The 17225-nt window shown below is 29.3% G+C and overlaps 1 protein-coding gene across 1 annotated transcript; it reads right to left on the bottom strand.

Annotated features, from left to right (window-relative positions):
* Positions 1-852: 852 nt before the first annotated feature.
* LOC139901901 (secreted RxLR effector protein 161-like) lies at positions 853-1587 on the bottom strand. Its single transcript, XM_071884569.1, has one exon. The coding sequence runs from the start codon at positions 1585-1587 to the stop codon at positions 853-855; it is 735 nt and encodes a 244-aa protein (XP_071740670.1).
* Between the last annotated feature and the right edge of the window lie 15638 nt (positions 1588-17225).

Here is a 17225-nt window from a genome sequence, read left to right as displayed (position 1 = left end):
AAATGATTTCATCAAGCTCAAGAAATGAGAAACAATTGTTATGGGTAAAAAGTTGAGTTAGTTCGGGAAACTCGGTATGATGAACAACACGCTCCTCATGAAGTGTTCTAGTCTCCATGTGCTGCCTATTGTTTGTAATACGTTGATTTCTCGTGTTGGTCATTTCCTAAAAAACAACAATTTTAGCAAAGTAATCAAGTTCATAAGTTTGAAAATCTATACGCTAAACATGTGTAGATTAGTCCTTGTCTAGACCTATTTTGAAAACTATGAATTTGAAATTAAATTGTACTATTTTTCTTTTGAAAATTTAGACAAGTTTCATCATTTTGCTCTATGTTTGTCAAGAGTAGATACTAGTCATGAGATTGACAAGTATCATAATGATTTGTTCAAACATATATGTGTGTGAATGAGTGAGTTCAAAAATTTAAAGCATATATGAGTTTTTATGCAAGAAATCACTATTATGACTCATTTGAAAAGAAAAAACCTTTAAAACAATTTTACTCATATATTTTAAGAAAATCATGCAATCAACAAGTGTTCCTATTAGTTTGAAAATATAATCAATTTAATAAAATTGAGATTAAGATTTTGAGTGCTTACCTTAAAGAGAATTGAAAGAATATGGACCACTTTTTGAAAAGTACTTGAAGGTAGGACAAAAGTAAATCTGAAAATCCAGTGGTTGGGGTTTAAAGAAGAGATGTGGTTGGTGGAAAAGTTGTTTGGATATTAAAAGAAAAGCATAAAGGACAAGAAATTCGTCAGACATCAGGCGACTCTCTACACGGTCGACCGTGATTCGATTGTGCGTGATCAGGATAGAATTTTACGGAGTGTGTTCCATCATTCCCAACCCATTCCTAAGCAAGTTAAAGGTTCCTTTTTAAGGGGCTTAGTGAATATGTCAGCTATGTTTTCCACAGATTCTACCTTATCAATCACAATATTACCATTTTGGATGTGGTCACGAAGGAAATGGTGCCTAATGTCTATGTGTTTAGTCCTAGAGTGTAATATTTGGTTTTTCGATAGGTCTATAGCACTTTTGTTATCACAACATATGGGTATTTCAGATGAGATGATACCATAATCGAGGAAGGTTTGCTTCATCCATAACACTTTTGCGCATGCTCTTCCCATGGCTACATATTCAGCTTCGGTGGTAGACAATGCAACGGACGTTTGCTTCTTTGAGAACCATGACGTTAAGCAAAGTTCCACGAATGCACATACTCCACTTATGCTCTTTCTATCAATCATTGATCCACCATGATCAGAATCCGCAAAGCACATAATATCAATCCCGGTAAACTTTGGATACCATAACCCAAGATGCATTGTTCCCTTTAAGTATTTAAAGATCCTTTTAACGGCCTTTACGTGCGACGTCTTTGGATTTTCTTGAAATCTTGCACATAAGCATACGCTAAACATGATGTCGGGCCGACTTGCCGTTAAATAAAGAAGGGATCCAATCATTCCCCTATATTTAGTACTATCGAATGGTTCTCCTTCTCCTTCCAAAGTAAGTTTCATATTTGTTGCCATCGGAGTCGCCATTGGTTTTGAGTTCTCCATTCCGAATTTCTTGATCATTTCATGAATGTATTTTTGTTGATTGATGAATGTTCCATCTTCTAGTTTCTTGATTTGTAGTCCGAGAAAGAACTTGAGTTCACCCATCATGCTCATTTCAAACTCATCATGCATTAACTTAGAAAACTCATTGCTAAGAGATTCGTTAGTAGACCCAAATACAATATCATCAATATATATTTGAACTATGACTAAATACTTTTCATGCCTTTTGATAAAGAGTATATTATCAATTTTTCCCATTTCAAACCCATTATTTATTAAGAAGGTTCTAAGTATTTCATGAAAGGACCCGTTCATATACATTATAAACGATTCACAATAGTTGATTACATTGCAAGGTATTTGACCTCTATATGATACATTTTACAAACATTGCATTCGTTTTTAAAAGAAAAACTTTCTTTACATCGAAAATTGACAGGCATGCATACTATTTCATAATATCCACTATCCAACTATAAATTGATTTAATAATAATCTTTGATGAACTCAATGACTCGAATGCAACGTTCTTCGAAATATGCTATGAAAGACTCCAAGTAATATCTTTAAAATGAGCAAATGCACAGCGGAAGATTTCTTTAACACCTGAGAATAAATATGCTTTAAAGTGTCAACCAAAAGGTTGGTGAGTTCATTAGTTTATCATAATCATTTATTTCCATCATTTTAATAGACCACAAGAATTTCATTTTCAGTTCTCATAAATATACGTCCCATGCATAGAGACAAAAATAATCATTCATATGGTGAACACCTGGTAACCGACATTAACTAGATACATATAAGAATATCCCCTATCATTCCGGGATCCTCCTTCGGACATGATATAAATTTTGAAGTACTAAAGCATCCGGTACTTTGGATGGGGTTTGTTAGGCCCAATAGATCTATCTTTAGGATTCGCGTCAATTAGGGTGTCTGTTCCCTAATTCTTAGATTACCAGACTTTAATAAAAAGGGGCATATTCGATTTCGATAATTCAACCATAGAATGTAGTTTCAATTACTTGTGTCTATTTCGTCAAACATTTATAAAAGCGCATGTATTCTCAGTCCCAAAAATATAAAGGGTAAAAAGGCAAATGAAACTCACCATACTGTATTTCGTAGTAAAAATACATATAACGTCATTGAACAAGTGCAAGGTTGGCCTCAGATTCACGAACCTAAATTAATTATATATATTTATGTGTTGGTCAATATTTGTCTAACAAATTAGGTCAAGTCATAGTGTACCACAATCCTAATGCTCGAGACTAATATGCAAAAGTCAACAAAAGTAAATTTGACTCAAAATAATTTCCAAAAATCTATACATGATTAATATATAGTTTAAATATCGTCGTTTTATATTTTTAAATATTTTTAAAAGATTTATTAGAGTAAATAATATAATTTATTTATTAATAAATAAAATTTTATATTAAATTTATATAATAAAATATACTTTTATATATATTAAGTAATAAAATTTATAGGGTTCATTTAATATCATAAAGATAATATGATAGGTATTATTAAAGTAAGTTATTACACGTAGTAAAATATGTTTGTATCACATATTTATTTGATAAAATAATATCTATAATGATAGTAAGTAAAAGTTGTATTATTTTGTAATAATAATTATTATTATAAAAATATCAATATTTATAATTACTAAGATGACATTATGATAAAATGATAATTCTAATTATGATAACTTTAATATTTACGATAATTTTTAATATTATCTTTAAAATAATAATTCTATTTAAAATAATAATAAAAATGATATTTTATAGTAACAATGACATTTCTATTAAAATGATAATTTTTATTAAAATGATAATTTTTATTAAAATGATAGTTTTAATACTAACGATACTTTTAATAATAATAGTAATGATAAAAATAATAAGAACGATAATTTTATCTAAATCAATATCTTATAATATTTTAATTTCATCATGATACTCTCACTCATTATTTCCTAATCGTTTCGTTTAATAGCTTTTAATCGTCTTTTATATTGTGTTCATAATAATGATAATAATAGTAATCAAAATAATTAGGTGTTACAAATATTTGTTTTAATTACACTAATATTAATAATGATAGTTACTATAACATTATTAACGATAATATTAATAATTATCTTAATGATAATATAGTAATAATAATAATAACAATAACAATAATCATTTTTAAATAATGATATATATATATATATTAATAATGATAATAATAATAATAATAATACTAATAATAATAATAATAATAATAATAATAATAATAATAATAATAATAATAATAATAATAATAATAATAATAATTGGATAATAATAATAATACTAATTATAAATTTAACGATAATAACGATAGTAATAATAAAAAAAGTAACAATTTTTAATGATAAATTCCTTTTATTGATAAAGATAATAATAATCATAATAATAAGATAAAACTAGAACGACGATAAAAATGACGATAATAATAATCATTTTTAATAAAAATATCGAAAATTCAATTGATTATAACTTCTAATCCGTTCATCGAAACCATTCGATATCTAAAGGAAAAGTTCTTAATTTTTCGCTAGCTTTCCAAGGACATGCATATCTTATACCTTATCTCAACCGCAAGTGTAACTAATTCAAGATTCAACCTAACCTGTCTAAGGGCAATATCAAAAGTACAAGCATGCATAATCCTAAATACTCGAGCACTAGTCAGGGATACACTATTAGTATGTAAAAGTTAAATTATGAGTACTCACGTATCAATATTGAGATTCAATATTGCAGGAAAGGTACGTAGACGCAACGGAAATGATAAACACAATATTGACCTCACGAGCATACCCATGAACCATACTCAATCACCTCCATAGCTATAACCCATAATTTCCTTAATCCTATCCTACTCGAAAAACAATTTCGAAACCACTCGGAGAGCACTCCGTCGTAATATTTTATGTATACTAATAATATCTTGAAATAATACGGAGTAAATATATATATGTAAATCGATTGAGAGAGTTTAGAGAAAAATATTTTCAAGTTTCTATGAAATAATGAAACCTATTGAATTCTATTTATAATAGATTTTTGAATTATTAAAGTGAATTATTAAAGTACGAATTATTAAAGTGAATTATTAAAGTATGAATTATTAAAGTGAATTATTAAAGTATGAATTATTAAAGTGAATTATTAAAGTATAAATTATTAAAGTGAATTATTAAAGTTAAAGTAAAGTAAAAATAAAGTAAAGGTAAAGTTTAAGTATAGTAAAAGTATAAAACTATGCACGTATAATACGCGTATAAATATATATAATATTAATTTAAATCGTTATATATATTTAATAAAATAAAATATAAATATCGTTATCTTTATCATACTAGTTAAGTAATGAGTTGTCAAAAGTGGTTCTAGATATTTATAAAAGTTATATACGTTTTAATAATAAAGTTCTTTTTAAACTGAAAATGTTTTTGTACGTTTGAAACTAAATAGATCAATCGAGTCTTTATGAGATTCAATCTTCCACTATCCTTTGTCTAGTTCTCAATGATTGACAATTTGTTCTTATTTATAAATCACTTTACCATTTTCCGGATATTGTTAAAATGGAAAGATTTCTCAAATCAACGTGGGCCTTTCAACAGAGACTTGTAATCATAATTCAATATATCTGATAATTCAATCATTTGATCTTATCTTCTAATTCCATTGATAAACATTTTGAAACAGATACAATCATATAAAGTATTTAATCTAATATTTTGTTTACGTTTCAAGTTATAATATATATACACATATACATATATAATCATATTCGTTTAATGGTTCGTGAATCGTTGGAACTTGGTCGAGGTTGAATGAATGTATGAGCATAGTTTAAAATTCTTGAAATTTAACTTAACAAATATTGCTTATCGTGTCGGAAACATATAAAGATTAAAGTTTAAATTTGGTTGGAAATTTCCGGGTTGTCACAGTACCTACCCGTTAAAGAAATTTCGTCTCGAAATTTGAGTGGAAAGGTCGTGAATGATAATAAGTATGTTTTCATGATGCATACAGGCTGAAAATTAGAGTTTTATCATCAGCGAATAATTTGGATAAACAATCCATTTATATGAAGAGTACGAATGAAGCTAACATAGAAGAGTGAAATGAGTGAGTGTAGATTCATCTTATCATTTGACGTAGATATGATTGATTCCCAGATTTCAAGGGATTTGAAGAAAATCTTCTTAATAAGATTTGACTCTCCTGTAATCAAGGGAATTAGGATCCGCTTTAACTGCGATCGTCCATTTTAATTGTTCTGTCGGAGATTTTCTTATAAATTCACCTCCTTCGTTTCCTTACAACTCACACCTTCTGTTGATGCATTTTATGCAAGTCCCTAGACATCTACCGACGTCCATTGCAGGTACATCAATTTACAGGCCACCATGATTGCTCGTTATTATCCTATCCGTGTTTGTATGTGGTTACAGGAACTGCAGGAACGAGATTTAGATGTTTGACTATGTTAGACTTAGTCAGACGTACGAGTGAAGCCTCACTAGTACGGCTGACAGGATCATACGCACTGTTGATGCTGAGCTAAGTCACAATTACAACCTAAATGAGAAGACACGAGTGAGTGATCACCCGTACAGCTGATGAAGCCAACTCATACGTGTGATGAATGAATCGTATGGGTGAGTCAACAGCAGGGGTATATAAAGTCTTATGTTCTTTATTTTAGGTTAATCCTCTCATTTGTTATACACACTCAGATCTAGTGAGCTCCTCCGATTCTCTCTCAGTCCAAATCACCCAGGTGGTGAATAATAGCTCTAGGTGTTGATCTAATCACACTTGATTTAGTTGTGGTTTGACTAAATTAATCAAAAAAAAAAAAAAACTTAACCTATTCACTAGAGGGTTTGATTCACTTATTCCACCATTGTGTGAGTTAAATCTGTTGATTTCTAAGTTCCTAGTCATGTTTCATCACCTTCTATTCTTTCCCCCTCAACTCATATTTTAAAGTATTCATCAATATGCTCTATCCAGTTCTAATTCTCGATATACTTCTAACTTTCATATCGGTCATTCTTCTTTTTCATCTACCGCCAGAAGAATATATTTACTTCTACTATACTCTTGGGTTTATAGTGTTTCTAGTTCTCCTGTGTCTTTATATTGCTATATGCATCGATATATATGGTTTATAATTTCTGGTTTGTCGTTGGGCTTTATATGTTCCCTTATATTTCAAAGTCTCTGCTTCTGTCTTCTATAATCATTATCATTCACAGTTAATGCTCTCTTTTATTTGCTGTAATTTATACCCCAATTTCTATTTCGGAGTTTTATCCTTTTATTTCTTCTTCTTGCGATTAAGCACCGCTTGTAATGGTCCAGAATTCACAGATATGAAATTCGGAATGAACATTGTTAATGTTCTAGGAAGGAAATTGTGATGGCACGATCTTGACTTGTCAAATTACTAGAATACCTTGGAAAAGGCCGAATCATCAAGAAATATTTTCTTGATATTTTAGAGGTTAAGTAGAATACAAGAGTCGTATAACATGGCACATGATGATGTTATGATCTGTGAATCATCACGTTCCATTTAGAAACTCAGCATGACTTACTGTAATATAATCACATTGATCAAGTGTCATTATATTATACTAATTCATGCTTCAGTTCCCAACACTACTTCAAAATATTCCTATTTTAAACTTGAATGTTTCATAATTTAGAAACTAAAATAGTTTCTTTTATGATGTAATACAGATAGCGCGAAGAGGTAAATGATTTCAAATAAGAAAAATTAAGAAAATATCTTCAGAAATATGGAGGATATTTATAATGAAAGATATGATGATATTTTAGAATTTCTAATATCAGAGGATGATGAAGAATATTGTCCGCAGGGGTTTAGAGTCAGGAGCAAGGTATTCGTTAATGACTTCAGTAGGTACTGAATCATTTGGATCCTTTGAAGTCAGGTTCAGTCTTTGTAATTTGTCCACAGCCTCCTTCCTACTTTGCTCAATCCGTTTCCCAGTTCCAAAACTTCTCTTTTTCTGCACTTTGCCAGCACACTTCATCATTATCATCCAGCTTTTACCGTTTAAAGTCGTTTATAGTTTTTGCTGCTTCATCAGCATTTTTTTTTTCGGAGAACCAATTCGTAGTTCGGAGTATTTTTCAGAAACTTCACATTCAAATTAAGTCCAGAAGATAGACGTTATATATACACATATAACTGTTGGCGTAGACATGCTGCGAGGTTTCAAAATACAGATTGCTAATTCCCAATGATTCGTATGGCAATTCTCATTACAAGATGCGAATGAGTAAATGATGAGGTTTCAATGAATAATTATAATGACTTTTTGGAGAGGCTAAAGTCAAAGGGTAATAAAGTTGTTGGTACATCTGCTAATAATGTGGTGGAATGTAAAAGGTTTCCTGGTAACGATGGTGTATATCTCAAGGTTATAATAAGGTTAGTCTGACTGAAAAGTCGAAGTTGACTTGCTGGAACTGTGACAAAACTGGCTACTTTGAATATGAGTCGCAAAGTTATTTTTGCTAATAAATGCCAAAGAATCTGACGCGGATACGTTGTTTAAACTTTTACTTTGGTTTCAAGAGTTTTTCGGGTACATAACTGTGGGTAACATGTGGTTGGATCATCATCTCGATTGCTCATCATTCGAAGTGTCTTCAGAAATTTTCGAAGAGTTTGAACACAGATTGTAATCGTTTACATACATTTGATGTTCTAACACAGTTTTGAAGTCAAAATATAGCTTGTGAAAGATGTAAGGATCTAAGAATGATGATTTTGGTCATATCTCAAGTTGAATTTTGAGATTTCAAAATCAGAATATGTAATTAAATTTTGAATGAGTATGGTTGTTTTGATTTCTATAAAAGAATGTATATTGTTGTGAAAGTAGAGAGTATAATGGATGATTTGCTGAATCAGATTCGAAGAATGTAACACATAATTGTGAATTTATATATTTCTCGGGTATTATCTACCCGTTAAAAAAAATTTCACAATTAATATTTTGTACAAAAGAATTTTATTACAGTCTTTATGAAAATATATATATGTATATTTTCTTCAGATGTAACATAGATTTAATGAGTTAATGTTAAATTAAACTCATTTGATTTACGGTTGCAACTAGAATTGAATAATCCCTAAAGGCTTTAAAAAGTACATAACTTTTACGCAGTATTTCTTTAATGACATTGAAATTATAGATCAATACTTCGTTATTTGTTGATGTATGATGTTCGGTTCGTGGAATTCTTGTGAATTTCGCAAAGTACGAATGATGTTATCTGAAAAGTTTCGGGTACATCGATGATGAAAGTGTAAAATCAAATATATACTTGATTTATTATGAATTGGAATTTGTTGAATTGCGACAGAGATTGTAGTTAACGCTGGTTAAGTTGCGGCCGAAGGACGTACATTATTGCATATTTGAAATATGAATTAACCGAGTAGTTAAGATTCACACACAATAGCTTAGCACGGAAAGATTTATTTCCATATATATATATATATATATATATATATATATATATATATATATATAATATACATATAATTTCTTCAGAGGGAATGAGTTAATTCTTCATAACTCGTTGATACAATATACACGTTATTGATTCGTAATGATGTCCACAGTGATTCTTGAACTGACGGAGTTTGTGATGTTATCTGTGTTGTTGATTCGGATGTTGACTGTACTGACCATGCTGGTAACGCTGACGGTACTGTTGATGCGGTTGGTAAAGCAAGTTTAGCTTGTTAATCACACACCATTTTTGTCAGGGTTTCTACTCTTCCTTCTATCATTTTGGTTCGCTTAACTGATTTATGGTTAGGGCTAGATTAGATAATCTCTAAGACTTTAGAGATTACATAATCGCCGCGGAATGTTTCTCCAATGAAGTTATGAATTAATACTTCATCAGTTATTGTTGTTGGTACTCCTTGGTATCTATGGTGCGTATGACGTTGATGCTCGTGGGATAGATTGTGAAGTTGAGGTTTACGATGCGGTTATGGTTGGAGGTGGTAATGGTACTGTTGGCGTTGATGATGGTGGTACTGGTTATGCTGCTGATGCTGCTGCTGGTGTTTGTAATCTCTGCACTATATTCTCCAAAGCCACTACCCGAGCGCGAAGCTCGTTGACTTCTTCTATTACACCGGGGTGATTGTCGGTTCGGACGAGCGGATAAATAAAATCTAAAATTTGATGTAATATATAATCGTGACGAGATACTCTGGAAATGAGCGAGAAAATGGTGTTTCAGACAGGTTCGCCGGTAAGTGCTTCAGGTTCTTCGTCAAGAGGGCAATGTGGTGGATGGAAGGGATCACCTTCTTCTTGTCTCCAATGATTGAGGAGGCTACGAACCCATCCCCAATTCATCCAGAATAGGTGATGACTGATTGGTTGATCTATTCCGGTCACACTACTTTCGGAGCTTGAATGGGATTCCATTTCGGAATCTGAGTGACTTGAACTGATGACGAATTCCATTTCATACGATTGGATACAGGATTTTTTTTTCGATATGAAATGATTTTAGCTAACGGATGGTATTCTAATTACATAGAATATATATATATATATATATATATATATATATATATATATATATATATATATATATATATATATATATATATATATATATATATAGATCAAAAGATTTCGTAGATTACGGAGGACTTTGCGGGATATGTCAGGCAAAGTTTAAAGTAACAGATACGATAAGATATGATTTAGCAGATATGCTAAGATATGAATTTTTGTCTATACACTATTCATGCAATCAATGCAGCAAGACGTGTCTTAGACTAAAAATGATAAGCAGGTAATTTCCTGAGGATGATAAGTAGTTAATTTTCGACACAAAATGATAAGCAAAACTTTTGACATGCAGACACGGTCGAAGTTCAGACTCACTAATGCATCCTATCGACTTACCAGTTAGACACACTAATGCAGACCTGGTTCGCTAAGACCACCGCTCTGATACCAACTGAAAGGACCCGTTCATATACATTATAAACGATTCACAATAGTTGATTACATTGCGAGGTATTTGACCTCTATATGATACATTTTACAAACATTGCATTCGTTTTTAAAAGACAAACTTTCTTTACATCAAAAATTGACAGGCATGCATACCATTTCATAATATCCACTATCCAACTATAAATTGATTTAATAATAATCTTTGATGAACTCAATGACTCGAATGCAACGTTCTTCGAAATCTGCTATGAAAGACTCCAAGTAATATCTTTAAAATGAGCAAATGCACAGCGGAAGATTTCTTTAACACCTGAGAATAAACATGCTTTAAAGTGTCAACCAAAAGGTTGGTGAGTTCATTAGTTTATCATAATCATTTATTTCCATCATTTTAATAGACCACAAGAATTTCATTTTCAGTTCTCATAAATATACGTCCCATGCATAGAGACAAAAATAATTATTCATATGGTGAACACCTGGTAACCGACATTAACTACATACATATAAGAATATCCCTTATCATTCCGGGATCCTCCTTCGGACATGATATAAATTTCGAAGTACTAAAGCATCCGGTACTTTGGATGGGGTTTGTTAGGCCCAATAGATCTATCTTTAGGATTCGCGTCAATTAGGGTGTCTGTTCCCTAATTCTTAGATTACCAGACTTTAATAAAAAGGGGCATATTCGATTTCGATAATTCAACCATAGAATGTAGTTTCAATTACTTGTGTCTATTTCGTCAAACATTTATAAAAGCGCATGTATTCTCAGTCCCAAAAATGTAAAGGGTAAAAAGGCAAATGAAACTCACCATACTGTATTTCGTAGTAAAAATACATATAACGTCATTGAACAAGTGCAAGGTTGGCCTCGGATTCACGAACCTAAATTAATTATATATATTTATGTGTTGGTCAATATTTGTCTAACAAATTAGGTCAAGTCATAGTGTACCACAATCCTAATGCTCGAGACTAATATGCAAAAGTCAACAAAAGTAAATTTGACTCAAAATAATTTCCAAAAATCTATACATGATTAATATATAGTTTAAATATCGTCGTTTTATATTTTTAAATATTTTTAAAAGATTTATTAGAGTAAATAATATAATTTATTTATTAATAAATAAAATTTTATATTAAATTTATATAATAAAATATACTTTTATATATATTAAGTAATAAAATTTATAGGGTTTATTTAATATCATAAAGATAATATGATAGGTATTATTAAAGTAAGTTATTACACGTAGTAAAATATGTTTGTATCACATATTTATTTGATAAAATAATATCTATAATGATAGTAAGTAAAAGTTGTATTATTTTGTAATAATAATTATTATTATAAAAATATCAATATTTATAATTACTAAGATGACATTATGATAAAACGATAATTCTAATTATGATAACTTTAATATTTACGATAATTTTTAATATTATCTTTAAAATAATAATTCTATTTAAAATAATAATAATAATGATATTTTATAGTAACAATGACATTTCTATTAAAATGATAATTTTTATTAAAATGATAGTTTTAATACTAACGATACTTTTAATAATAATAGTAATGATAAAAATAATAAGAACGATAATTTTATCTAAATCAATATCTTATAATATTTTAATTTCATCATGATACTCTTACTCATTATTTCCTAATCGTTTCGTTTAATAGCTTTTAATCGTCTTTTATATCGTGTTCATAATAATAATAATAATAGTAATCAAAATAATTAGGTGTTACAAATATTTATTTTAATTACACTAATATTAATAATGATAGTTACTATAACATTATTAACGATAATACTAATAATTATCTTAATGATAATATAGTAATAATAATAATAACAATAACAATAACCATTTTTAAATAATGATATATATATTAATAATGATAATAATAATAATAATACTAATAATAATAATAATAATAATAATAATAATAATAATAATAATAATAATAATAATTGGATAATAATAATAATACTAATTATAACTTTAACGATAATAACGATAGTAATAATAAAAAAAATAACAATTTTTAATGATAAATCTCTTTTATTGATAAAGATAATAATAAGATAAAACTAGAACGACGATAAAAACGACGATAATAATAATCATTTTTTATAAAAATATCGAAAATTCAATTGATTATAACTTCTAATCCGTTCATCGAAACCATTCGATATCTAAAGGAAAAGTTCTTAATTTTTCGCTAGCTTTCCAAGGACATGCATATCTTATACCTTATCTCAACCGCAAGTGTAACTAATTCAAGATTCAACCTAACATGTCTAAGGGCAATATTAAAAGTACAAGCATGCATAATCCTAAATACTCGAGCACTAGTCAGGGATACACTATTAGTATGTAAAAGTTAAATTATGAGTACTCATGTATCAATATTGAGATTCAATATTGCAGGAAATGTACGTAGACGCAACGGAAATGATAAACACTATATTGACCTCACGAGCATACCCATGAACCATACTCAATCACCTCCATAGCTATAACCCATAATTTCCTTAATCCTATCCTACTCGAAAAACAATTTCGAAACCACTCGGACAGCACTCCATCGTAATATTTTATGTATACTAATAATATCTTGAAATAATACGGAGTAAATATATATATATGTAAATCGATTGAGAGAGTTTAGAGAAAAATATTTTCAAGTTTCTATGAAATAATGAAGCCTATTGAATTCTATTTATAATAAAATTTTGAATTATTAAAGTGAATTATTAAAGTATGAATTATTAAAGTGAATTATTAAAGTATGAATTATTAAAGTGAATTATTAAAGTATGAATTATTAAAGTATGAATTATTAAAGTGAATCATTAAAGTATGAATTATTAAAGTGAATTATTAAAGTTAAAGTAAAGTAAAAATAAAGTAAAGGTAAAGTTTAAGTATAGTAAAAGTATAAAACTATGTACGTATAATACGCATATAAATATATATAATATTAATTTAAATCGTTATATATATTTAATAAAATAAAATATAAATATCGTTATCTTTATCATACTAGTTAAGTAATGAGTTGTCAAAAGTGGTTCTAGATATTTATAAAAGTTATATACGTTTTAATAATAAAGTTCTTTTTAAACTGAAAACGTTTTTGTACGTTTGAAACTAAATAGATCAATCGAGTCTTTAGGAGATTCAATCTTCCACTATCCTTTGTCTAGTTCTCAATGATTGACAATTTGTTCTTATTTATAAATCACTTTACCATTTTCCGAATATTGTTAAAATGGAAAGATTTCTCAAATCAACGTGGGCCTTTCAACAGAGACTTGTAATCATAATTCAATATATCCGATAATTCAATCATTTGATCTTATCTTCTAATTCCATTGATAAACATTTTGAAACAGATACAATCATATAAAGTATTTAATCTAATATTTTGTTTACGTTTCAAGTTATAATATATATACACATATACATATATAAACATATTCGTTTAATGGTTCGTGAATTGTTGGAACTTGGTCGAGGTTGAATGAATGTATGAACATAGTTTAAAATTCTTTAAATTTAACTTAACAAATATTGCTTATCGTGTCGAAAACATATAAAGATTAAAGTTTAAATTTAGTTGGAAATTTCCAGGTTGTCACATTTCATACCATGCTCTAGGGGCTTGTTTAAGTCCATAGAGAGCCTTTTTAAGTTTATAAACATGATAAGGTTTTTTGAAATCTTCAAACCCCGGAGGTTGTGTGATGTGTGCAGCGGTGTATACGAAATACTTATATTTTTATTACGAAATACTATTAAATACGATACAATTTTACACAAGTTATTTATTTATTTATAGAACGGATATACCTAAACCTTGCTACAACACTTATAGACAGTGTACCTAATCGTAGAGTAGTGTAGTTTTTAGTAAGTCCGATTCGTTCCACAGGGATCCACTTATTGCGTACACTATATTTTTAAACAATTATATTTGTATATAAATATATATATAAGTAGTATTATTATTATTATAAAAGGGGGTTTTACCGTTTAATGACCGGTTTGTCAATTTTAAGTCCTAATGCAAAATATTAAAAATAAATATAACTTAATTTAAAGCGTAAATTAAATGACGATAAATAAAAACGCGATAAAATAAAAGTACGATAATTAATAGTGCAATAATTTAAAATACGATAAATAAAATGACGATAAATAAAAATGTGATGAGATATAAAATAAAGGAATTATGCTTATTTAAACTTCCGTAATCATGAAGTTTGACGTGTTGATTTTAATTTATTACCAAGGGTTAATTGTCATTTGTCCTGGATTATTTGATAAGTCCATATGGTTTTGTCCATAATAGTCCATCGGTCATAATTATAAAGTACGAAAGTCTTCGCCAAATTAACCTTATACCCAAAGTCAAATATTCTAACTAATCGGGGATTTAAATAGTAATAAGGTTTTAATACATTGTTAATGATTACACCAAGTTATCGACTGCGTGTAATCCAAGGTCTTAATACTTTATTAACAATTACACCAATTACCCTTGAATGTAACCCACCCCTGTTTTAATGAGTCCATTGACTATTAATCGATCCCCGTGTCCGGTCAAATGAACAATTATTCGTATTTATAAATATCCCGCCCACCGTACCCAGTCAAGCGTATGTAGTTATACATAGATACGTCAAATTGTAACCTTTATATTAAATTAACAAGATATCATTTAGCTAATTAAATATAAAGCCCATTAATAGCCTATAGTCCAATTTTCACAAGTGTCGGTCTTTTGTTCAAACCCCAATTATGGTCAAAAGCCCAATAACCCAGTCTTAATATTTAGTCCAACCTCATGATTACTTTGGCTTAAATAAGCATAATAATAACTTAGCTACAAGACATTAATTTAAAAAGGAAAAACATAGCTTACAGTGATTATTAATTTCGTAGCGTTACACGGACAGAGTTCCGACTTAAAACCCGTAAAACATCCGTTACAATAACCCAACTAACTTATTATTAACTTAAAATTAAAATTAAAATTAAAATTATAAATATAAATATATAAATATAGATTGAGAGATTGAAGTAGAAAAAGGGATGATGAGTGCGGCAGAATGCGCGACATTTTATAGGCCCATTTTGAACTGTACAGCTCAGCGATTGCGGAGGTTTTGTTCCTCACAGCTCCGCGACTGCAGAGCTTTAGATTCCAGCTCACCAAAATGAATTAAACGTGGGCTGCTTAATATTTTATATATATATATATATATATATATATATATATATATATATATATATATATATATATATATATATATATATATATATATATATATATATATATATATATATATATTATATTATATTCTTGTGCATAGTTGACATGTAATTTCAGGTCCGTTGAGTCGTACGTTGATAGTTAGTTCATGTCTCGGTTCTGGATTTTCGAACGCCTTTTCGTACGATTTAATATCTTGTACATTTCATTTTGCGGCTTGTACTCTTGTCATTTTAGACGTTTCTTATCAATAATTGGAACCACTTGGATTGTATCTTGTACATTTGAGCGTTTTGGTCATTTGCGTCTTCAAATTGTCGAATCTGTTATAACACCCCGCCAAAATACCATCTGACGGCGTGTTAATTCTGGTTCCACAGTTAACAGTTACCCCCTCTATATGAGACGTTTAAAGCAATCACATTTAATTTTATTTAAATTATTAACTTTCAAAAACAAAAGTCAGAAATCCCAAAATAGAAACACTGTTGTGATCGTAACCACAAGCCAACAGTATTTAAACAGTATAAAAGTTTTAAATGCAAAAGTAAATAATGTTCTTTAAAATCAAATGCTGACTCCACGGCCAGACATGCAGCAAACACAGCGAAAGCATACCTCTTAAGGACCTGAGAATAACAACACGCAAAAACAGGTCAACAAATAATGTTGGTGAATCTACAGGTTTAAAATAATGTAACAGTATCTGAAAAACAGTTATCAGAAAAATAGTTTAGTTTCCTTGACCACGAGATTCTATCGCTTGCATAAACCGAGCACCTGAATACTAGCATTAACCCGAGTATAGAAACCACTACACCCGACCTTACCTCATAAAATGTTATACACTTGTTCAAATGTATTTAATGTTCAAAATAAATGCACCACTACTTTTATAGTGGGTGAGGTTGTCAACCTAACGGATCCGTCCATCTAAATTGTGCTTACACCGATGGTATTAAAAGTATTCAAGCTAGAGGCTTTTTGAACAAACTCATTATGCATATGTGTAGTACTCATGTCAATATAAAAGTAATTGAAAATGTAAATATAACAGCGTGTATTCTCATCCCTGAAAACATGTAAAAAGCGGGACTGTAGACTCACCTTTGAATAAGCTCGGAATGAAAGACAAATGACTTGTACGGTTTAGACCCGAGTATTGTAACCTAAGTATACATATGTAGGTTGGTCAGTATATGTATCTTAAATAGGTGTGGTTTCATAGTG

Source organism: Rutidosis leptorrhynchoides, chromosome 3 (genome assembly GCF_046630445.1).
Source record: "Rutidosis leptorrhynchoides isolate AG116_Rl617_1_P2 chromosome 3, CSIRO_AGI_Rlap_v1, whole genome shotgun sequence".
NCBI classification, from domain to species: Eukaryota; Viridiplantae; Streptophyta; class Magnoliopsida; order Asterales; family Asteraceae; genus Rutidosis; species Rutidosis leptorrhynchoides.
The sequence above is the reverse complement of the archived record's forward strand: the minus strand, read 5'-3'. Positions and strand labels throughout refer to the sequence as shown.